The sequence below is a fragment of the Colletotrichum scovillei genome (assembly GCF_011075155.1).
Source record: "Colletotrichum scovillei strain TJNH1 chromosome Unknown Contig00010, whole genome shotgun sequence".
NCBI lineage: Eukaryota > Fungi > Ascomycota > Sordariomycetes > Glomerellales > Glomerellaceae > Colletotrichum > Colletotrichum scovillei.
In genome coordinates, this window is record NW_023336268.1 from 4,836,772 (window position 1) to 4,860,304 (window position 23,533).

The following is a 23,533-nucleotide window of genomic DNA, read 5'->3' on the forward strand; positions in this document are numbered from 1 at the left end:
TGATGAGGCGATTTTCAAAGGTGAGAATACTGAATGAAGCTTTGAACCCATGATGCGTGTAGACGTTCCCTTTGCAACACATGTTGACTGCGGCATGTTTGAGACCTACATATCACGAGTATGCAGATACTACTTCTACCCACCACAAGCAACAGGCGAATGGACGTGCGGTACAGTAGGTGCTGCATTTCATACTCAATTAAAAAAAACCCCTGTCGAGCGTGTCAGATGAGCATCATCTTTCAACCTAGATATGGAAGAGGTCTTGCTTGCGTTTCTACAGTAGAACTCGAAATCGGTTTCCGTCTTTGCGGGCAGAAATTGATCTGCGCACAAATGTTTATGGATCCATTTGCTGACAGGGCACATGACAGGGCCCCAACGATACCTTCTTGATGGACCCCGCAGCCGAAAACAGAATTTGCTCTCACACTGTGTTTGTGAACTAGGCCCATATTGCATAATCCAACATCCACAAACGGCGATGGCAAATTCAGTCTCTGCAGTACGTAGCATGGGTCTAAACTAAGAACACAGTAAAGAAACAATTCTGGCTTGACTGTGGAGGTAATCGGTGAATGTACTTCATGGGTCTCAGTATGTAGCCTGTCAGCAAAAGGATCCACAACATGTCCGTGCACAGATCAATTTCTACCCGCAAAGAGGAAACCGATTTCGATTTCTACTGTAGGCAGACCAGCCGCAAAGGGTTTCTAGCAATACCTGATGATTCGTATAGACAGAATGTACAGATATGGAGAAACTCTATTCGGGTTACGAAAGGCCAGATCTAGATCTTACAGATAAGGAATCAAGGAAGCAGGACCCTCGTAGGATGGCTGGGGAAAACGCCGGTTCCAACGCAGGATATGGCGCAAATTTTGAGTCATAAGCAACTTGGAACAAAGGGCGTCCGGTAATATAAGCGGTGTGTGGCTAGGGAGAATAGCTAGAACCGACTTCTGGTGAGGGCCGAAAGTGGATGCTATAGATGGGCTAGCCGGCAAGCGAGATCCTTGTTTTGACGCCAGGAACGACCTGCAACAAGAAAGTGGCAGCACCTTTTCAACTTGATTCCTGGATTTCGACCTCTAGGTATGTGGGTAGGAATCGGAACCTTAATGCACAAGAGGAAGGCATTTCGGTACAAAGGCCCTTGATTAAGTTTCTGAGAATGCATAATCCCGGCCCTTAGGCGTCGACGCGGGCTGTTGGAAAGAGCCCAGTGTGAATCCCGCAGAAACGATGTAATGGTGGGTGAAAGCGTTTTATTTCTTGCTGGAGGTTCCGGTAGAAATACAGAATCGATTATACAGTGTGTTGCTTCCTCTCTATAACACACTTGATCTGTTTGAACTTGACCCACACAGTCTGGGCTCAACATCATCTCTCCTGTGTACAAGCCACCGTCATCTGTAGCAGGAGAATATGGCTACTGTGGAAACCGATCATGGATATTTACAAGGAGCTTTTGATCACGCGCTGCCACTCGCACTGTCGTTTACTATCCTGACCCACACTTTTGTTTGCAAACCAGTCGTTACAGCCATTACCAAAGGTTTGCGGAGGTCCATTATCCCAGTTTCCGGCTTCTCAAACATTGAGATGGTTTGCGAGAGAGGGAGCAACATGTGCACAATACTGTATGGTGAAGGCCTATTTGGTATCCATCGGTCTTGCGAGGACTAGGCGTCCAAAGGCGACGTGAACACCATTTGTACGCGCGCTATCCTCGTCCACCCAGACCGGAGCCATAACAACCTTTTCGAATAGCCCAGCATTCTGAAGCCATCTTCAGCTTGTGTCCAGAAAACCAGAGACCGCTTGCGAAGGACAGTACTGTCCACATAGAGGATGAACGAGATGCCTTCTTCATAACCAAAAGAAGCACCTTAGCGCCTGAATAGCAGAACTCAAGACCTTTCTTGAACGAGATGGTCAACTCCGGATCTGCAGTGTATGTATGAGATACTTCTGGCGTAAAGCGCCGTCCCACGGGACGAAGTCTGAATTCTTGTATTGGATATGAGGCCGGCAAGCCTACAGCAACAGCGTGACTACCTCGTTTTCTTGCTATGCCGTGCTTTCGTCGCAGGTCGCATCGTGCCTCTCAGTACAACAGACGTCACTCGCTATGAAGTCTATTCATGCAGAGCCGATATCTCTAGACGTGGCGTGGCATGTCTTCAATCACAGCGAGCCCCATGACCAGTCCGTATTCGCACAATGCTCGCGCACTTGGCATTCGTTCTTCAACCCCAAGCTTTACCGAAACGATGTGAAAACGGGAAAATACTCCGCCGTTTTCAGCACCATTACCAACTGTAGAGATACGCGGGTGGCTCTCGCCACTCTCCGGCATACCTTCCAAGCCGGCGCTGACTACAACAGGCCGGCCACCATGTACATGACCGAGAGCCATCGATACAGCCCTTTCCTCGTTACGGCCCTATATCTGGCCGCTTCGAAAGGCTATGCTGACATTGTGTCGTTTCTCCTTGACCACGGTGCCGATATCGATGGGGTCCCGGACTGCCGGCTACGTACTCCCGTCTTTCTATCTCTTCTCAGCGGGGACGCCAAGACGTCCATGATTCTCCTTCGGCGCGGCGCACGGCTTGAGTCTTCCGAGTTTGGAATTAACGCCCTCCACCAAGCCGCCGCCGCCGGGCTCACCGAAGTGATCACGTACCTTGTCGACGAGAAAGGGATGGAAGTGAACGAGGCCGACAACAACGGGGACACGCCGCTGATTCACTCCCTGTTGTCTCCGTCGCCAGAAACGGTCATCGGTCAGCTGGCACAGTTCGGCGTCGACGTGAACCAGCCTACGACGATCGACACATGGCGCATGACGGCCCTCAGCATGGCGTGTGAGGACGGCATGTTCTCCGCCGCTCTGGCACTGCTGAAGGCTGGAGCAGACGCCACGGGCGAGCTGGACGGCTTGGTCGAGGGGGCCGACCCGGCGCTTCGTATATTTGACCAAAAGCCGCTCGAGCTAGCGCTCCTGGCTCGGGTCAAAGAAACGGATGGCAGGACGGCATCGGCGAAGCAACGGCTCATCGACCTCCTCCTTCAATCAGGCGCTGACCCAAACCAAGCGGTTTGCATATCGGCACGCTGCAACTGGACAGGACCCCTCTTGCTGAAGCTGGCTCGAGAGCGGCGCCGTTGGGAGGCCGAGATGCTGCTTTCTTCGGGTCTCGTAGACATCGACAAGCGCGACTCGCACGGTTCGACGAGTCTCGACTGGGCACTTTCCACATGTCACGGCAACCCCGTGATGGCGTCGATCTTGCTGCGGCGCGGTGCCAAGATGGACGATGCCGTGTTGTGCGACATCGTCAGCAAGCTGGCGCGTCTTGCGGACGCACAAGACCACTGGAGTGTGATCAGCCTGTTGACGCGAGAGCCTAAGCTGTTGAAGATATTCCACGTGTTGTATTCGCACTGTTTCTGGGCAGCGTCCCGGAGTGGCGACGCTGCCGCATCACGGTTTTTGCAAGAGTCGCCGGGCGTGATTGTGCGTCTCGTCACGGAGATGCTGAAAGACGGTGTGAGTCTGACGAAGACGGGCGTCTTGAACATGCTGCGAAATGCGAAGGAGGATAGGCCAGGGCCGGTCATCGCAGGGGTTTTTCGATCAGAAAGAAAGAGCGCCATGCGGAGGTGGTGTTAGTATAATGAGGCGAGATTGTAAGGGGAAAGAGGCGGGACGCCAACCCAAGAGAAGTGGTACTAGGGAGGGAGGTGATTGGTAGGCGAAGCCAGTGGTAAGCTGAATAGCTGCCAGTCATAGACGAGACATCACATCCCTGATGGAAGGAGAGGTTACATTGCTCAGTAGGCAACTCATCGTCCCGGATAATCAGCATTTATTACGATTAGGAATCAAGTATCCTCCATCCGCGCAGACGTATAAATTATAGAGCCCGCCGTCTTTGTTGAGCCATACGTGCACACCATCTTCATCATTTCCAGGAGCACGCTCACAGGCTGGCTGACTGTTTCAAACGTTATGGATTCCACGCTCGATACAGGCATCTCGCCTTTGGACCACTTGACAACACAGCTCTTCGAGTGGTCTTTCCTCGATGAAAATGAGCTCGAGAAAAGACAGAAGGCCGTTGAAGTCGTGAGACAGAAACGTAGTAGAAAAAGGGCTCGTGTCAATACTTGTAGGTTCTTCTACGGTACAGTAACGTACGTATCGTCAATGGCATCTGCTGACACGAAAAAGACAATACCGACCCCGCTACGCCTGACGACACGTCCGAGGATGACTGGACGGCACCGAACACACCAGACACAAGAAGAGAGTCCAGTGACCTTGGGCAGAAACCCGACGATGAATGTAGCACGACCGTGCCCGTTGCTGCTGTAGCTGCGCTGATGCAGGAGATTACCAAGAACAAATGGACTGCTGTCGTTTTGGTGGAATTCGATGGCAGCGAGAAGGCGGTGTTGAGGGTGGGTGTTCCATCTCAAGACAAGCATATCCGGAGAGAACTCTTAGGGCTTCTTGAAAGCGCTGGCCAGGATACTAAGAGGGGATTTCAACTGTAAAGGAGATATGTCGGTTCGTATGAGGGTCGAGCTGTTGGGAAGATGTATCGTGACAGCAAAGCCAGTTAAGGCGGCTTTTCTGCCACTCATCAAACTATTTATCCAATTGCATTATGCAATGCAACCTTATGTACAAACATACAAGACAGTGTGATTGTGCTTTTGCCAGGTCTGCGCAAATGTAGTATCGCAATGTTGCAGGTAGATATCGCCACCGCAGCCACGATGTTGCCAGTGTTTCCGACTGGAGGCCTGAACTAGAGGCTTCGCCGGTGAAGAGAGAAGACATTTTCGACTGCGGAAACTTACCACATGCAGATACGGCCACGTACTGAAACATCGGCGAACGTGTATCCGCCTACGTAGCTGTATAAATTCAGACCATCTGACGATGGCTAATGCCTACAACCCAGCTATCTCATCTTCAATCTCCGAGAGGCTCGGTTCCCTAAGGAGACTGTATGCACATTGAACCACCTCACGCAAAGATATTACCGTCAAAATGACAGTGCGGCGAGGTTCGACGGTCCACGCAGCCTGGTCCTCGTGCCTTGAGGTAGTTGAAGTCATCTGCACCGCCACAAGTGGCGCTCACATGTTCTACGGTGTGGTCGTGGGGATCCGTGACTCCCTCGAGTGGGATTGGCTGGGTGATTATCAACTTTTGTGGGTCTTCGAAGACGGAGAGTACGTCAAGGTATGGCAAGAATGCGTCGAGCGGCCCCGACCATGCAACACGACTTGGGCGCCCCGTCTTCAGTGTATCGTAGGCTGCTACGAGACGGACGATGGCGTCAACCTGTACGCCGTCAAGTGGGATGGCTACGCCTGTCCGACGTGGGAAGCAGAAGAGGACCTCTTCAGTTACGGCCAATTGATGGCCGAGCATGACGAGACTTGCCAGTGCGCGCCAGGCCTTGGGAGTGGCCACCGACACAATGAGTGGACCGGACGAGGTCGGCGAAAAGCGGGTTCAGTCACGCCGCTTGTTGGTTTGCGGCCGACAGATGTAGACTCAATGGTAGAAAACTAGGTCGGATGAGGTTCTGGCGCTCTGGGCCATCGATCAACTTGTGCCGTTACGTGGAGCGACCAGATATGGTGCGCTGCCTGAAGTGGTTCTGGGGTCGCCGATCTGGCTCTGACACGACCAGGGGTGCGCTGTCAAATCCAGAACGAGCTCCCTTTTGATCACAGTGCAACACACCCCAGATCGAAGAGCAGCTTCTGGGGGACGCAAAGATCCACTGTTCCAGCAACAGCTTTGCCTCGAGGTCCCAAAACAATATTTTGTAGCTACATACTGTACATATGAGCTGAAATGTAGTGTTCCAACGTTCCATCGAGACACTGTCCGAAAGGAGCATTTCCACTTCCGACGTATCGTCAGCCAACCAAAATGTCCCCGGAGTCTTTGCGTTCATTCGACGTCGTGAGTGAATGGGTTTCTTCCATGTCGCCCCACATGGAGCGACCTCGACCGGCGCCTCCCAAGACTGGCCCCCAAGTGACGTTCCGCCCCCCGCTTGTCTCGAAGGGACGGACGAAGCAAATCCAACCCCACACCACCAACAGCGACCGACCGTCATCTCGTCAATCGGCGGCAGGGGCTCGCCAGGCTTCAAACGCCGCATTCTGCAACAAGAAACGTCGAACAAAGCGTCTTAAGAAACCTGCCAGAGCAAAGATTGAGCAGGATGGTTCCAGTCGCAGTGTCGATACATGCACCATTATCGAAGCGGACGAAATGACAGAACGGGAAGGCTCCAGTGAAGCCAGTACGCTGGCTGTGGAGCCTCTTCAGTTTATCCGTCGTGGACGCGCGGATAGAGGATGGGGACGTTAGTGCAATCATTGGTGTCATGTTGTCATGTTGTCACGAGCTGTGGTAGGCACCAATGGTTAAAGGATGTGGAACAAGAGGCTTGTATTGATCAAGAAGAATGTGGAGAAGAACGTAAATCCTGTGATCAGAATGAAAGTGAGAACCACCTGATAATGCATTTTACAGGCCGATCGTGGAAAAGTGACCCTGTTCCCGATTCGTGATGTAATTTGAATCTGAGTACTACATGTAGATGAAGAACACCACGACCTGCGGGCTCATAGCCTAGAGATCACGTCGGTATAGTCCATTCGGTGGCTCTGACGTGGAACAGATGGGCTTTCTGCATCCGCGCTCGCGCATAACTCAAGTCTTTCTCTGCATTCATCCTATGCTAAATTCGAAATGCCACCAGCTATGATACAATGCCGCGGAGGACCGGACATGAACAGAAATCAAATGCGAAAGATGGGGCCTCTCAATCTTTCCACGCGGTTATCTGCTCGGGGAAGACCGATACTGGAAGAGTAGTAGGTCTAACGCTCTCCCCAAAAACACCTCCGTCGTCGACGTTCCCAAGAACAAAGCCCTGTTGCGAGATGGGCTGGCCGTCAAGATCATAAACCGATGGGGAGAGCGGCCCATCGTAGATAGCGTGAGAAGAGTCAGCCGCATTTGTCAGGTATCCATCAGTGAGCCCGGTTTGGAGATGTGAGCTCTCCGTATAAGAGTCGCTCGGTATGCGATGCTCCACTGGCTTGCATACACAGGTTCCGCACCCAGCATACCATCCATAGTAGCAACCGTGAGCCGCATAAAGGAAGGCTGAATTGTAGACTGCTGAGCCAAGGACCTCGAAGCATGTTTGACCGCACATGGATCGTAGAAAACACGGACTTGGGTCAATCAGCGACCACTCACTACTTCACAGCATTCGGAGAGACTCACTTCATGAACGTAATATGCAAACAGATGGGGCAAATCTGGGCCAAAAGGCCAGCGGAGCCCGCGTTGTAGTAACCGCTGAACATCTGTTCCTGGAGGGCCATACTCAAGGAGGTGAGGCCTAGAGACTGCTGTGTAAATACTGAGATAATGTCGTCGAGGGTCGGTTCCCCAGAGGACGTCAGCCTTGCAGGCGATAATAACGAGCACGCCGACGTGGCATGGCCTCTGGTGTCAGAGTACGATTCTATGTCTGCTTGCTGGCGCTGGAAATCTATTGATGGTGACATAGCAGCAGCGGGCGGGGTATGCGGTCCGACGATATCTTCTTGCATAGCCTCCGTCTCGCGATCAAGTGTTGGCGTGGCCGCAGTGGGCGTCAAAAGATACTCTATTGAGATTCGAGAAGGCATTGCTATCGGAGGGTTTGCCGAGTATGTTGCTGAGTGTTTGCTGTGCTGGAGCAGAATGTGAAGTACGTGACTGAGGAGATTGCCGCACTATATATGTCGATGGTTCAAACTGCGCACCTGTTGATCTTCGCCAAATTGGACACACCAACTTGCGCATGCAGCACCGAGTACTGGTAGTCAATGGCGTCACGGCCGTGGAGATGGCTGTTGGTTTTCGTGCCAGCAGCCAGCTTGCACATGTCGGCGTGGTGGACAAGGGTTCGGGTCGGCGAAGCGGAAGCGCCGTAGGCGATGAGAGGGGTGATGATACCTGAACAGTGACTAGAAGAGTGTGAAGCTCTGCCAACACGAAGACGAGCGTCGGAGTCAGGGGAGTGGTTGACGCGTGCGCAAGAAACGACGCTCACCCACATCCGGAGCGCGATCTGGGTCGCAACTGGCTGCGGGGCTTCCTGGCGGTTATGCTGCATCACAGCCGCTTCTGGATGAGAGAGCTGGCCGGGGTGATCCCGTGCTGTTAGCCCCTGTTACAATAGGTGATCAATGTATAATGTCAAACAAACACGCTTCGTTGCCCAGATATCGCCTTCCATTCCGAGAAGGAAGCAGTCAATACACTATCGCTTTGTCTAAGGCGGCACGACTGATTGGGCGCCTGATTAGGGGACAGCCTTGAGTCTCTGCGCGGGCCAGGCAGCTGCAAAGACCTTTCTTATGGCGTTTCTATTTGCTGACATGAAAGCACAAGGGTATCTGGTTCTTAGTGGTTACCATCGGATCCTCCCCGTTTGCTACGTTGACAAACAACGCCAACAAGGACGTCCGAACGGTTCAGGGCAAATACGCAGCCGGTTGGTGTTCTGCCCTTGACATCGGTCTCAATAAGCTTGCATATGTTGTCGGGTTATTAGTTCATCTCGCTCGGCAGTGGACATGTGGTACAGCCATGCAAGTCAATGTTCAATTTCTATGATTGAATTCTCTAGGACGCATGTCTCTATTAATTCACAGACCTTACTGCCCGTTCATATGCAACAACTCCGTACAAGGACCCAGTGCAAGAACCCAATCAATTACTGGAGGGCTAGCGGTAGGTGCCGTGCGTGGTTGGTTCCAGCAGAAACTCGTGTGCCAGCCAGCACTGCGACAAGACGTCTCAATGCTATTTTATGTTCACATCTTCAGCCACAACCCATTCGAGAGGCCTCGAGTCATACCCTGACAACGAGTGCTGCAAAGGTATTGTGTATCGTTTCTTCCAAGGCAGCCGGTGGCGCGGAATGTAGAAATACTCCAGAAACCCCTGGCCCTTATTGTAATATAGTACGCAAGTTGTCAATTCGTCACTCTTCTGGCAGAGCAGGCTGCCATAATCTCGAACTGTGGTATGGTAGTCCATATCATCGCTGTCCTCCTGAATGTTCAACGTGAACCGCTGGCTCGGGCCCTGGTGGCGCAAAAGGTCTCCAGAGCTTTTGAACCGAGGCCGTTTCAGCGACTCGGCCACCTTGGCTTCGTATTGGAGATCTCCAACCCAATCCATGGATGCAGCTGCGAGATGAAGCTCGTGGCAGTCTTCACCAAGCGCAAGTCGCTCGAGGTCAGATCCAAAGAAAATGGGATTGGCCTTGAGTTTAGCGGCTGTTTCATGCCATGTGTTGTCCTTGAAGAAGATGTTCATGACATAATCGAGTACTTCCTTCGCTGACCTGGGCATTGGAGAATAATGTGAGCGGCAAGTCGGAGCTGAGCTTTGCTAGACCGTGGTTAGAGGTCGCCCTTATATATGATATACTAAAAAGGTGTGCGGTGCGTGGTAGTGTGTCCATCTCGTTGTTGCATCGCCGTGGGGCTTATTTTAGCCGGCAATCAGAAATGATGGTGTTGATCGCGCGAACTGGGTAAGAAGGGCATTTTCGGCTCATCGGTGAAGTATCTCTTCTGGTAGGTTGGTGACGATTCTGGAGCGTCTCGCAGTCAGATATGGGACCAAGAGCATACCGGATCAGTCAGTCTTGGAACAGTTACAGGATTGAAGAGACTTGATTTCCAATACATTTGCATCAACGAGATACGGGTGCTACACGAATGAGCCGTTTTGTTCTCCTAAGAAAGCAAGCAGTAGTCTACGTACAGTATCTGGATTGTCCATTTGCATGGCTTGTCAGAGATGGAAGCGAGCCACGGGAAAGAGGTTCACAACGCCTTTCAGGCGTTGGAGATCAGACGTTATTAGAGACGGATCGCGTACGACGCCTCCAGACGACGACGTTGAAGGGCTTGAGCCATGCCCAACAGCAGCGTAGCACCCTTATAACTCTTGATGACAGAGGTGATTCACGTGAATGACAGCGGTGATATGTACAGTTGTATGCATGGGCACGAACTCTCTATTCCTCTTTATGACATCACAGGATGAAGATGGACCCGGCGAATTCCGGTACAGGCCATGTGCGCTTCCTATCAGAGCCAACTTCCGGGATTGTATGGTGGCTGCTTCCGCTTCAACTCTGGCTTGACGGCCTCAAAGTCATAGCCTTCTCGACCCCGCCTGATGGGGGCCAAGAGCACGTCAAGGTCATCCTCTACTAATGGCGAGTCTGGTTCGTCTCCAGCTTGCACCTCCACGTCCTCCCTCTGTCGATATTCGGACGGATGGAATCTATCCTCCACAGACATAGTGTTTGTTTCATTCATAACGCTCTCGAAACGGCTGCAAACATCTCGCAGCTGTACCACAACTTGTTCGATGTCGGACATGAAGGCGGTTCCTGTGAGAGCCAAGCTTTTCCAATAGTCAAGTTCTTGCCTGAGGCGGCCGGAGTCTCTCACAAGTTCTTCGAGACGTTGTTCCTTACTGACCGGTGCCTTCTGAGACTGTATGGTGCTGTTTGCGAGGTCGGTTGCGTGGGTTCTCCCGCCCAGGGCCGCGACTGCGTTGTCTATGTCGCTTGGTAGGCGCGGCAGACCGTTTGATCGGCGAGGGCGCTTCAAAGGTCTGGCCGCCATGTCGGATTGCCATAGAAATGAGGTGGAGTGCTGTTGGGTTGCCGAGCGAAGTACGTGACATGGATCACCTTATGTGAGGACGGACACTGCGTTTGCCAACCGCGAAACTGACGCCAGATGTAGACGAGATATAATTCTCGTAAGCGTAGCAAGGTTGTCTGGTCTTCTTCGGGCTGCTCTCGTCGCCAACTCGATGAGCGAAGAACCAGAGATTTCCCGGATGCGTGAGCCAGGAGATGATCTCGTCTTGATATAGCATACTCTATGCATGGATGCCGTGGGTATGTATGGACTGTACAGCACAATTATCAACTTTGAGGCTATCTCTATGGCCCCGGCGTCGTTGCAGATACTTTGCAAAAACGGCCATTCAAACGCTGACCGTCGAGCCGTTGGTGGCTTCTGCAAAACCCGGTTGCGTAGAGCCTCGCTTCTCAGAAGGCGGTATCGGATGTCGTAACGAGCTTACACGTACGAAGAGCACAATGTGTCTTGTCCAAAAACAAAGGCAGTCTAGAGCCATGGTTCGAACGATATAAATCTCTCCATTGGCGATGACATGAGCTGGGCTACCGAGTCACCCCAGACGCGCTGGAAGAGATCATGGATTCCATGTGGTGAGCGGCGCACTCTCACATTGTCACATAGGCATCCTGCTAATGGTAGTTAGGACCAACCTGCTTAGACAAGATGAGCGGTGCTGCCTCGCCATCTGCCTGGCGGTCAATTGCCCTCACAACGGACTGACCGACGACACGTGGTATCCGCCGCTGAACAGAGTCAGAGAAGACATGAACAGCACCGCGGGAGATCGGTTTATCGCCTACATCATAAGCTGCCTGTGTGGGCCGCTACAAGGCAAAGAGTTCGTCGTCAAGGTCGCGGCGCTTCTCGCGTGCCTGAAAGTCCGCGAAGCGCCCGAGGAACACGACGATGGCCCGTCGGACAACAGAACCAACTTGTTGTTCGAGTTTGACAAGGCACTGAATTTTGACTTTGGAAACATGCTCATCACCATCAAAGTGCTCGAACAGGTTTTGATGTTCTCGGCGCGGATTTGGGAAATCCATGCGCCTGAAGACACCGTTCACCCCGGGACTTTGCCAGCGACTTTCGATCTCTGCGATGATTCGGTGTCGAGAAAGATGCTATACATGTACTGCTGCGTACGGATCTTGTTTCCCGACACTCACGAGGCGACCATGCACCGGACACGGGCCGTCTTCCAGATGAGCTCTGCAGATGCGGCCGAGCTGTTTCTCGATACGCCCAGCGACGACGAGCTGGAGTCAGGGGGGCACTCAATGTGTGACGTGGACGAGGACCTGTTTGACGGCGAGGGCGACGAGCCTTACCGTTCTGACATGTCTGGCGCTGAATCTGACGAAAACTCAGACCTGTCGGAAGGAAGGAAGTTAGACGACGATTATGGTGATTCAGACGTCTCAGACGAAAGCTATGGGCCTGGCGCAGAAGAAGACGATAGCGATATAGAGTAGATACAGAGTAGTTGCCGAGTTCATTACGCATGGGCATGTGTCATTCAATAATTCCCTCATAACTATCCTTGGAAACTTTCATATTCCTTCATATTCCTTCCATGTCGTTTGCGTGTCAAGAAATGACCTACCCCGGTATCTCCCAAACGTCCAGAGAGTGTTCTGTATGCCAATGCCCTGTGTTCTGTACCGCGCAACGAAGATACCGCTCTTGAGGCTGTGACATGTGCGATGCATTGGTGTTGCTGGTGATGGCTTGCATGGAGCCGGAGATCACCTCCCTCACCTTTAAGTCAGGTTGCAAAGCACGAAGCATCAAGTGACGAGCCCAATGATGCTGCGAAACTCGTAGCGAAAGACCGGAAAGATAAGTCGAGGAATCCGTCCGCAAACTGCCCACCAGCGGCGTAAGTGGCTTCTTGTCATTGGCGCCTCGGCGCAGGAAGCAAGTTTTGTTGACTGTGCTACGATCAGAACCAGAAGTGCCTTCTTGAACCATACACACCCCGTCTATTTCATTGAATCTCTCCCGCAGCGGAATGACCTCCAGCTACAGCATGCCAGGTCGGCCGGCGTCGAAACACCGGTGGCACCACCGCCAAAGTCTGTGTCAGCATCTCCGCGCTTTTCATCGACGTCTCATATGCGATGTCTCATCGATCATGGACTCTCGCAGTGCTGGCCCTCCAGCTTGCTGTCGCCGCCGTGAATGCAGCGTCGGCCCTCGAGATCCTCTCGCAGGTCCCCTCGTGCGCTGTGAGTGATTGTGGCATCAGCCAGGCTTTCGTCGCACTAAAGCATCCACCATCTAGTCGGAGTGCATCAGCAGCACATTCATCACGTCGGCCTGCGATCCAGAAGACGTGACCGCGTGCATCTGTCTCGACATTGCTGTCCAGTCGGAGCTTTCGACATGTGTGCAGACGAACTGCCCGTTTGACGATCAACTAAGTTCGCCCCGCTGTTTCCTCTCTGGAAGCCCATCTGACCTTCTGAAGCTGCAGCGACGGTAGAGGGGGCCCTGTGCGAAGGGTACCCCAAACCATCGCGGAGGACGGAAGTCCGACGGACGCTCATCATCAGCTGCAGTCTTGTGCTGTTTATCGTGACGCTTCGTCTTTTCACGAGCAAGCAGTATGCGGGTGGTCTATGGAGGGACGACTACATGGCCATCCTTGCGGCGGTACCCCACCCCAACTCTCCACGAAATCCTTTCTGATGTCGTCTGTCAGGCACTCCTCATCGCCTTGGCCGCGGTCTATCTACACATTACAAGCATTGGCTTCGGCATGCACTACTGGACGATACCGGTTGGTAATGGGGTCGTCATCCGAAAGGTTCGGTGATATGATCCCGCCGGATGTTCGCGAATCGTGGTATCCCGTCCTAACGCCGAGTCAGATGCTGTACGTCGGGAACTTGATCTACACCGTCCTTCAAGCCGCCGTGAAGCTGTCGATCGTGCTCTTCCTCGGCCGCATCTTCCCGTCGGAGACCTTTCGGAGGATCGCACAGGGCCTCCAGGCCATTCTGCTCCTGCATGGCACGCTCTTCATCGTCCCGTTCGCGACGCAATGCGTGCCTGTGCAGTCGATATGGGACCGGACCATCACCGACCGCCGATGTCTAAACTTGCAAGCTGTGGGTTACAGCAGTGGCGGACTGGCCATGGCGGAGGACATCGCCATCTTGCTCCTGCCGATCCCCTACGTGTGGCGGCTCAAGATTTCTCTCCGGCGACGCCTGGCCGTCATCGCGCTGTTCAGCATTGGTTCATTGTGAGTTAAGTCTCGTCCCGGCAGAAGGGTGGGAGGAGAGGCTCACGGCAGACAGCGCGTGCGTGACGTCGGCGGTCCGGGTCAGATACCTGGTGGAGTACAGCACCACGTTCGACGAGACGTGGGACCATGTCGATATTGTGGCGTGGTCGTTCATCGAGCAGTCGACGGCGATGCTGTGTGCGAGCTTGCCCAGTCTGCGTCTGCTGCTCGTCAGCGTCTGGCCCCGACGTCGGTCTACGGCGTCGGAGCTTTCAGCAAGGACAGTCCGAAAGGTGGACCCGGTCCGTTGACAGACTGAGGCGACACAAGACGCAGATACGCAGAGACAGCGGACCCGGTCCGTTGACAGACTGAGGCGACACAAGACGCAGATACGCAGAGACAGCGGCCCCGGGCCGCAGCACACGGGCGACGGCGTGCTTGTGACGACCACGGTGGAGGTCGATTGGCAGTCCTACGTGGCTCTCGACGTGCCGCCCTTCCCACCGCCTGCCTATTCTGGGCGTAGCAACAACACATAGCAGCAAGTCATGAGAAAGGGGAGAGTGGGACAGTATCTTTCAGGAATCTATGATGAGCTATGATGAGCCATGATGAGCCATGATGAAGGGTTATTGCTGGGGCATGTTGCTGCAAGTTTTCCGTGAAAGGAAAGCGACGCAAAGGCGAAGTACACGGCAACATTGCCATTATTAGGCGTTGGAGTTTGACGGGTGTCTGGCTACTCGAAAGGCGGCGCAACGAGTCATGAGGTAGTTCACACAGCGATGAGTTTAGTACATGAATCGAATACGGTATTTCCTTGTAGAGATGGAAGCCATAGTGCATGTCCCAAAGGATACATCGAAAAGTCTGCCAATGCTCCAGCTGCAGTTTTCCAGGCCGTATTGCCGCCGAAGCCTTGTGTCGTGATGATGTTTTCTTCGTGCAAACCTCTGGGCCTTTTGGTGGGCGGTTCTTTTTTTGGGGGCCTTTCTGGTGCAGTGAACACCTGAGTTTCGCCCGTCTCTCCTTCAATTACGTAGAGCTGCAGCCCCACTTCCCTGCTCGTGAGTGGCTCGCCAGGCGATCTCTTTACCGCAATTCAATTCTGGCACCAAACCAGCGACAGACAGCAAATGAGTGATAAGGGAAGTTGAAGACGACCCGATGCTAGCGAATGTCAGTGCTCCTCAGGCGCCATGACGCTAGCCCTGTGGGCGGTCGAGATTGAGATCGTACCTTGCATGCTGTGCGATGGGATGATTAATGGTGATTGACGAACCCCAAAGCCCGCCATGTTCCCGCAGCAATGCGCGCGGAGTCCGTCCCGCGTTCCGCCTAGCAGGTCCCCGCAGCCGTTTTTGGCCGTTCGCCTACCGGTACGACGGTGGCCGTTCTTTCTGAGTGCCGTCGGTAGGGAAGTCGAATGGGCCCCTGCTGCTTTGTGGGAGTCGAGCCCGCCGAGGCCCGGTCTTGGTCCCGGGAAGGGGGTGGGTTTCTCCAGCACGCATCCAATACCAGCGTAGAAGCAACGATCGGCCACTGGCTGCGGCGTACTCCGCGAGCCCCATACAACGACATCCATATTCGGCTTTTCAGCACGGATGGCTCCCAAACGCTCTCGTAAGGGCAGGTCTTTGGCGGCGGGATACACTCCTGGATCCCACTGCCGACGGAGCAGAACATAGCGCTGTGCAGCGGTGCAAATCCGTAGCAGGTCGTGGTTTCTTGCTTATGGGTCTCTGACAGCAACTGATCCGCAGTAGGCACACGGCGAAGAAAGTGCGTCCATCTTTTGGGGGGGACTCATTCTGGCGCTGGATGCCATACCACCGGCGACTGGGAGACTGCAATTGGGAAAAACACCAAGCCATGGCTTACGAATAAGAGCGCGAAATGAGAGCGTTTGTCGAACGTTTGTCGAACAAGTGAATTTGTTGGACTCACTGGCGTGCCGACTGTAGCCGAACGCTTCGACTGTTTGATCTGAAAGCAGGGCTTGCCCATCGTCAAGCAGCAAGCAATGGACCCGCTTTGCACGTCCCTCTTTCCTCCAGAATGCATGTCTCCTCCATCCCCTCGACCACCACACAACCGTACATCTCATGAGGACGAGAGCGCAGGCCAGAGTGGCCGGCAATCCCAGCTGCAACCAGTGCCAGCACGAAATGGCACGCCGCAACACAGCTCCAGCGTGGACCCGGCCTTCCCACGCCTTCCTGACACCGCCATCGAATCATCGCCGACGGCCGACACGCGGTTGGACGAAGGCGGGCAGAAGATGACGTACGCGCAACTCATCTACATCGCGCTCCACAGCACAGAAAAAAAGGCGATGGGACTAGGCGAACTCTACCACTGGTTTGAGCAAAACACCAGGAGAGCCCACAGGGGAGGCGAAGGATGGAAAAACAGCGTTCGTTCGAACCTGAGCGTAAACAAGGTATGCTAGCGAGTCGCGCCAGCGTTGTGACGGTCTAGTCTTTCCTGCTAAGTCGTAATCTGTGTTGCACAGGCCTTCCAACGAGTGGAACGCAAAGGCTCCCTCTGGCAGCTCGCGGAGGCAGGGTTGACGGAATTCCAACCAACGCGTAAGCCCCGATCGGATCGCGGAGCGAGTCGTGGGAAAAAGGCTGGGGGATCATACAAATGGAAGATCAGCGTCGCATCGCCGCCTCCTCCGTCTTGCGCACCCACTCTGCAGGATCACTCGAAGGAAAATGTGTCCGGAAGTGATTGCGGCGACGATGGGTTTTGGTCATTTGACGGCGGCTTCACGTCGCCTGAGAGCAGCCAGCCTGAAAGCGGAACCTCTACCGATTATCCATCGCCGGTGCCGATGACTTCGACGCAAGATGGCTTGGAGCACATGCATGATCCGTTATGGGCTTGGAACCTGGATAGTGGGCGCTACGTCCACTGGCCCTACTGCAGCTGCCTCTGTGGCCGACAAAACTTTTGTTGGACAGACGTGAATGAAATGGTGCCATTATGCGCCCCGACAGCGTTTGCTCCCATGTTGACGAGCATGGGCGTGGGTTCTAGTCCGCCGTCGGAAACGTGCGTGCAATGGGAGATCTGACGGTCGAATCTGGTCTTGGCACATTAGAAGTACGTTATACCACTGGGGCATGGATGGGCCACTGTCCGAACGGCGGAGAGATAGAAATACAGACGGCGAATACTGTACTGTAAGATACAGTATGTGCTGTCGTGCCAGAGAATGCATGCGCCAACTCGATCTTCCCGCTCTTCATGTGTGTTGGAACGCTCGCTTGCGAAGCCGGATGGACCTTCGCTTGACTTTGAATGAAGTTTGGGACGCAAATGGCTTCAGAGCATTGGCGATTGGATCGCGGACGATTAGATTCATCCAGGTCGTCGGGCCCAAAGTCCATCTACCCAGCCCATTTGGCTTCCGAGTTGCTGCTGCCTATAAGACAGACACGCGCCTCGTCTGCCCGGTGTGACGACCCCTCATCCAGTGCGCAACATGACCCGTTGTAAACACACTGGCTGGCTGCGCGTGGCCGCCAAGACCAGGCGTACGTCGTCGAAGGCTCGGATCGTGCCCAGAGTCTGCTGGACAGTCTGCCACGCCCGGATAGCCAGTACCCGAGTATCCTCGTGCTGATTGGAAACGCGGCCAAGCGCGGCCAAGCGGGTTGCCCTGCAAAGACTGTGGACATCACCAGGCCCAACACGACCCGGGGCCACGGCGAGATCCATCTTAACAAGGCTCCTGTCGGCGCGTCCGGCGCAAGGCCGACGCTGATTGCCGATGCCGACGTTCCGCCCCATAAGCGGCTCGGGAGGCCGAGGAAATCCACGCTCTGCCATGAAGTCGTAGCAAGGCCACTGTCGATCTCTCACGGTGGAAACACCTCGTCCGCGATGCCGTCCGCGATGCCGCCCACGACGGTAGAAGCTGGTGATCAGATCTATAATCGCATGCTTCTCCCGTTTGCTGATGCTGTGTGTTTCTTTGCCGACGATATCGGCGGCGTAGAGGTCGTCGCCCAGCGTCTTGCGTCGTGGCTGGACCTGAGTACGCCGTCCACGTCGTCGGTGCGGCCCTGGTTAGTGGTCGTCGTGAACGGCGACGAGGAGGATTCCGCACGAAGTCGCCTGCTACAGTCAATCCGCCAGAGGACAGACGCCCACGTGTCCGAACGATTCCACGGCGTCCGCGTCATCAGCCTGGCCGACAAGACACCTAAGTCTCTCCGACGCCGCCTCGATTCCCTGCGTTGGGACATACTCAGCAACGAGCTGTCCTACATGACGGAGACGAAACGGGTCGAGCGCGTGCTCGCCAGCTGCCTCTTCTCGGCCACCCACCTCGCCGGCCTTCTCCGCCACGCCACAGAGCACGCCGGCGGTGCCGGCGCGCCGCCCCTCGACTTCCTCGCCGTCTCCCGGCTCGATAACCCGGTGGCGGCCGATCTGCCGGCGCACCTCGCAGGGTTCCTCACGCACTGCGACTCCGTCGACGACCTGAAGAGATTCGCCGTGCCTGTCATCGCCTCCAGCTTCATACTGGACCAGTACCCTCCGGACATGCACCGTACGTTCGCGAGCATGCGTCACCTTTTGTCCTCACTGACGGCCCGCAGTCTTCGATCCGCGCGACGTCTTCCAGATGTTCTACAAGGACGTATGCCACAACGTGTGCGGCACCGCCGTCCTCGCGCACGAAGGGTCCACCGACTTCCTCCTGCCGTCTCAGTTCGCCAAGATGGTCGAGGGGCAGATGGCCCGTATGTTCCGGCAGCTGACGACGGGCCAAGCCTCGGCGTCGCTGCATCGACAGCTTGTCGCCGCCTTCGCGGAGGACTGGGTCCAGCTCAAGTCCAACAGCACATGCTACCTTTGTCTGCGGCGCGCTCCGCAGGTCTTCCCCGCGTGCGGTCACGGTCACTGTCTGAACTGTGTCGAGGTGTTTGGCGTCGCAAGCGCGGCCGACCCGTGGCTTATCGAAGTGGCCGAGTGTATCCTCTGCGGACAAAACATTGACATGCAGATACGTGTGAAGCCGGACACCGCGTCGGTTCGGGTCTTGTGTATCGACGGCGGCGGGACGCGCGTACCCTCAAGGTGTTGAAGCAGCTCGAAGACGATATCGGGCTGCCCGGCCATCCGGTACAGCAGAACTTTGACGTCGTCTTCGGGACGAGCTCAGGTATGTCGCGGGATGCCGTCGTTGTTGCGAGTGAAGATGGGGGCGACTCCCCTGGCTGACCGATCGCGACAGGTGCCATCAGCGCCGGCGCCCTCTGCATCAACGGGTGGACGGTGGATGAGTGCATCGCCCGCTTCGAGTCCCTTTCGAACCACGCGTTCACGCCTCGCCGCGTTCCGTCTGTTCCCATCATAGGCCCTCTCATACGACTGATGATGCGGATCCCCTTTTTTGCCACGGTCGTGCGTGCCGCAGCCTTGCTTCTTTTCGACAGCAGGTACCCGTCGCAGCACATCGAGAAGGCTCTGCAAGACATGTTCGGCTCCGGCAGAAGCATCGCCGACTACTCGGCGGCCGACACGATGGGTGCTATGGTTGGCATGACGGTTGCTACCGTGCAAGACGCAAGCGCCTGCATCTTCACCAGCTACAACGGAGTGGGCCAGCGGGCCGGCGATCGCGGTAGCCTCCCCGTCTCCGTCCCTGTCTCCGTCCCTGTCTCCATCCCCGTCGAGGCCATTCGAAGCGCGCGAGCCGATGCTGACGGACTGTATAGATTATGAACTCCTGAAGACAACTGCCGATGGGGGCCGCGTGGCTTTGTGGGAGATGTTTGTGGTTTCCCGCGTGATTCTATGTGAGGCCTGCGGCTTCCGGTGACTGAATGGCTAATCCGGTTTGCAGTGTCCGATGTGCAACCGCTGCTCCGTAGTCCGTGCCAGCCCTTCTTGATTTCTTTTGTTTGTTTTCTCTCTCCCCCATTTTGTCCTTTTCGTCTTTCTCTTTTCTCCTTCTTCTTTTCTTTCCCTTCCTCTTCACGTCTCGCTCTCTTTTCGCCATCCTACAATTGGATGGCGCAAACAACAAACAGCCGGGTGCTGCGAAACGCCGCTAACAATGCCATAGCTATTTCGCCTTGGTCTGAAGGCCTCGGCACCTTCCAGGACGGCGGCTTAGTGGCCAACAACCCGTCCTCGATCGCGCTGCAAGAGGTGGCCTCCCTTTTCCCTGAAGCGCCACACCCAAGCCTTCTGGCCTCGATGGGCACTGGCTCCTCCTCGAGCTCGCCCAGCGGCGGGTGGCGGGACTGTTTTCTCTTCCGCCTGGCGCGAGCGTTCCGGAACCGCGACAAGAACGACTGGCAGCGGGTCGTCGCACAGAAGAAGGTGGGTCGATCCGGTGAGTTCTTCCGCTTCGATGTCGAATTCGACGGCTCCGAGCCGCCATTGGACAGCCTGTCCAGCTTCGACGACGAAGAAGATGATGGGTGCACCTTTGAAGGCCTCCCCGCCCTGAGACGTCTGAGATTGTGCGCGAGGGCAGAGCTGTTCGTCTTTGAGCTGCGTGCTTCGCGGCCGTACTTGTTCTCTGATGGGGGGTACGACTGCCGCGGACAGATTTGTTGCCGGCTGCGCCGTTGATGCGGCAGCTCGCGAGCGGCAAGGCGTATTTCCGCGTCGGCGGCCGTAAAGTAGCTTGTGATTTTGCGTCATACCCGGCAGCCTTCCCAGATGGACATTTCCGTCTGGACGTGAAGTTTCGCGTGGCCAGTCTGCAGGAGTCGCTCGCCATTTGCCTATGGGAGACCGCCGACGAGGGTCGCGATATCAGCGGCTCGCCGTTTACCGTGCAGCAGCTGGTGCGGAGCCAAAAGCTCGAGCAGTGCTTCGGCACCTCTGATCATCGTAAGAAACGGCGACGGGACGATGACGACGACGAAGACAAGGGCGCAAGCCGTAAGCAGCCGAGTTTCAAGCGGTAGGATGTGCCTTTGATAGAAAAGAAAAGAAAAGGACGTATGACGGTGGCTCTGAATTGGTATACGTAGCGTAGCTAAGAAGAATGATTTTTTTGGGCTAAGGCTTCTCTTTAAACGCAGCATCACTGCAGGCGAATCTGTGCCGCTGCGCTTCGCCTGCGCAGTTCGAACATGGCACTCCGTCACGCTGATCCTTTGCTCAAACTTTCAAGCAATATAGTCATTGACTTTGGGCCAATTACATGGATGCTCTATGGGTAGTCGTGCGCCCAGAAACAGCGTGAAGTGAAGGGTGTCCCAGACTGACTTGATTGCCGCAAAAACAGACCGCATGGAGGCAGGGAAACTTTGATCCCGCCTTCCTTGATTGATCCAGCAGTGGATGGCTGACGTGGTCCGAGCTTCTCTGACCATCCCAACGAAAGCACCAGCCGTGAGTGGCGCGCTCCTTTGCAACGTCATTTCAGCATGGACTACAGACACTTGGTCGATGGATATGGTATCGGAAACGAGAACGACGGCGTTGAGCTCAAATGGGAACCACCACGACGATGTGATACATCTAGGCTCGAGACCTAGTACGTGGAGCATACCAGAATCTACCACAAACGCAGTGCCAAGAGCCGCAGCATTCGCAACGACGAGGACATCACCACTGGGCCACGACTCTGGGGACGACGTGACTTTCTTATGTTCAAGGCCAGGTACGTGTTGTGTACGCATAGTGAACAGGCGCTTACAAGTTCATAGTCCCGAAAGCAGCAGCTCGGCCCGAACAGCACCAACATCCCCGACTACAACCGAACGACAAAAAGCAATCCTCACGACAACCGCCCAAAAAGCACAGAGCGCAACCGAAACCGTCACATAGAGTACCGACTAGAAGGCCTATGCGTCTACGGTACGTAAAAGTTGGCTGGCTAGCATCTTCGGGCGCTCAGCGGCAAGCTGTGTACGGGTGCCTCAATACAAGCGGGCAGCTGCGTTACTGGTCCTGCTCGGCACAGGACGACGGTGGCTCTATCAAACACGAGGAGATACGTCCGGAGTTCCTAGGCTTGAGTAGGACGACATACGCAAGAAGTTGCCCGAGAAAATTCATAGGGCAGCGAGAAGGAACGTTCAAGGCGAAAGCTGAGGTGCAGTCGTTCGCAAATCAATCAATCTTGCAACGCTTCCAGATGTCTCGCCAGCAAAGAATATGGCGTCATCTCCGCCAGGATAGCCGTACTCTTCAGCATGTAGTACGTTCACAAGATCGAGCACCGTCGCTATCGTCTCGGTCACAGCAGCGAGGGATGCGTCTGCCTCAACATACGGTCGCGCGTCTGTTTTCTGCTCGGTTGGCAAGTCGGGTGACAGCATTGACAAAACCCCTGTGCTTTGGCCCGTCTGCACACTAGTGTTATATGCGTCTCTGTCAATGGCTTGCCAAGCCCTCTTTGGCAAAATCACTCATCGCTAACATCGGCGAACCGGGCTGACAGAAAAAGACGGGGTTTCTCCGAAGCAGTGCTCATTGGTGACTCAAGGCCTGTAGCTGCCGTATCCCGTGGGAATATCGAATTGACCACATCCGCAATGGGTTAGGAACTCGTCGCATAGCCTTTGAGCGGCGTCGTGGACAACGCGCTCGAGCTTCTGTGTCTACGTGAGAAAGAGCTGCCGGCTGCGCACCTGCGAAGAGCTGGTTGAGAGGGTCGAGTGTACCAGAGCCTCCATGTTCATGCAGTCAATTCACATCAGCCGAGCGCGTGCCATGTCGTTCACGACATACTTACAAGTTGGAGACTACATGCCAGAAGACAGTCAGCCAGACACCAACTACGTGATGCGCATCAGGGCATATATCCACAAGGGGAATTCAGCAACGAACAAGCCCGATTCGCTCAGCTTCTCCCACTGGCACAGAGCGCACCTTGTCAGGGTTCATTCGAACGATTGAGCATGAAAGACCAGCCCGAGATATTGTATACCCGTTGGTCAGGAAGTTGCGACGGCAGATGGTGCGCGCGCGCGATGTCACGACCAGATTATCCACCCGCCATATGACCGTGCTGGGGCAAAATTGGTATCAAGAACTATGTCCCATAAGAGGATTCAAGAAGCCGCTGTGCCAGCACTCGACGCATCGGCGGAGGATTCATTCAGATGGCCACTAGAGGTTATGGTGGAAGTCTCCCATCATTTCACGTTGAGACACGGAGCTCACGACTGTCCGATTGTAGTATCGGGCGCGGCTTCTGACATGAACAATATCGTGCAGCTACGCCTTCCAACGAAAGTTGAGATTCATTAGGGATTCGGTGCGGGATCTGCCGCGGTAGGCGGCAACAGGCTCACCAGAACTCCTGCAGCAACTAGCTGCCATTGAACGCAGACCGTACAGTACAATATACTGTAGCATTTGGGAAAACAATTATTCTTGCATCTTGACCATCGCTTAGTGAGCGTTGTGGCAGGGGCTGGCGGAAAACATTATACTTGCGGCTTCCAGATGAACAAACGGCCGGCGGTTGCCTTTTGGCGGGCGGGGTCTAGACCAGGTCCAGACGGGGCGAGGAAAATG

General features: G+C 54.8%; 7 protein-coding genes across 7 annotated transcripts; 6 read left to right on the plus strand and 1 right to left on the minus strand.

The window, feature by feature from the left end:
- Positions 1–2,134: 2,134 nt before the first annotated feature.
- Positions 2,135–3,682, plus strand: HER10_EVM0001440 (ankyrin repeat protein; the record flags this gene model as incomplete). Its single annotated transcript, XM_035471186.1, has 2 exons — positions 2,135–2,975; positions 3,105–3,682. The coding sequence occupies 2 exons, from the start codon at positions 2,135–2,137 to the stop codon at positions 3,680–3,682; spliced, it is 1,419 nt and encodes a 472-aa protein (XP_035327605.1).
- A 1,389-nt stretch (positions 3,683–5,071) lies between these two features.
- HER10_EVM0008199 (uncharacterized protein) lies at positions 5,072–5,602 on the plus strand (the record flags this gene model as incomplete). The annotated part of the gene is made up of 1 exon (XM_035477731.1): positions 5,072–5,602. One exon carries the CDS (start codon positions 5,072–5,074, stop codon positions 5,600–5,602), a length of 531 nt encoding a protein of 176 aa, XP_035328240.1.
- Positions 5,603–11,364: 5,762 nt separating this feature from the next.
- Positions 11,365–12,260, plus strand: HER10_EVM0011903 (uncharacterized protein; the record flags this gene model as incomplete). Its single annotated transcript, XM_035481315.1, has 2 exons — positions 11,365–11,378; positions 11,432–12,260. The coding sequence occupies 2 exons, from the start codon at positions 11,365–11,367 to the stop codon at positions 12,258–12,260; spliced, it is 843 nt and encodes a 280-aa protein (XP_035328559.1).
- A 1,165-nt stretch (positions 12,261–13,425) lies between these two features.
- HER10_EVM0007020 (uncharacterized protein) lies at positions 13,426–14,331 on the plus strand (the record flags this gene model as incomplete). Its single annotated transcript, XM_035476587.1, has 4 exons — positions 13,426–13,443; positions 13,493–13,597; positions 13,662–14,038; positions 14,094–14,331. 4 exons carry the CDS (start codon positions 13,426–13,428, stop codon positions 14,329–14,331), a joined length of 738 nt encoding a protein of 245 aa, XP_035328138.1.
- Positions 14,332–14,546: 215 nt separating this feature from the next.
- HER10_EVM0013359 (uncharacterized protein) lies at positions 14,547–15,269 on the minus strand. Its single transcript, XM_035482721.1, has one exon. The coding sequence runs from the start codon at positions 14,867–14,869 to the stop codon at positions 14,570–14,572; it is 300 nt and encodes a 99-aa protein (XP_035328696.1). The 5' UTR covers positions 14,870–15,269; the 3' UTR covers positions 14,547–14,569.
- Positions 15,270–16,358: 1,089 nt separating this feature from the next.
- HER10_EVM0004448 (forkhead domain-containing protein) lies at positions 16,359–17,105 on the plus strand (the record flags this gene model as incomplete). The annotated part of the gene is made up of 2 exons (XM_035474092.1): positions 16,359–16,466; positions 16,539–17,105. The coding sequence occupies 2 exons, from the start codon at positions 16,359–16,361 to the stop codon at positions 17,103–17,105; spliced, it is 675 nt and encodes a 224-aa protein (XP_035327896.1).
- Positions 17,106–17,917: 812 nt separating this feature from the next.
- On the plus strand, positions 17,918–20,967 carry HER10_EVM0011477 (patatin family protein; the record flags this gene model as incomplete). The annotated part of the gene is made up of 9 exons (XM_035480909.1): positions 17,918–18,590; positions 18,640–19,052; positions 19,121–19,205; positions 19,278–19,667; positions 19,762–19,816; positions 19,890–19,916; positions 20,077–20,197; positions 20,339–20,621; positions 20,678–20,967. The coding sequence occupies 9 exons, from the start codon at positions 17,918–17,920 to the stop codon at positions 20,965–20,967; spliced, it is 2,337 nt and encodes a 778-aa protein (XP_035328525.1).
- Between the last annotated feature and the right edge of the window lie 2,566 nt (positions 20,968–23,533).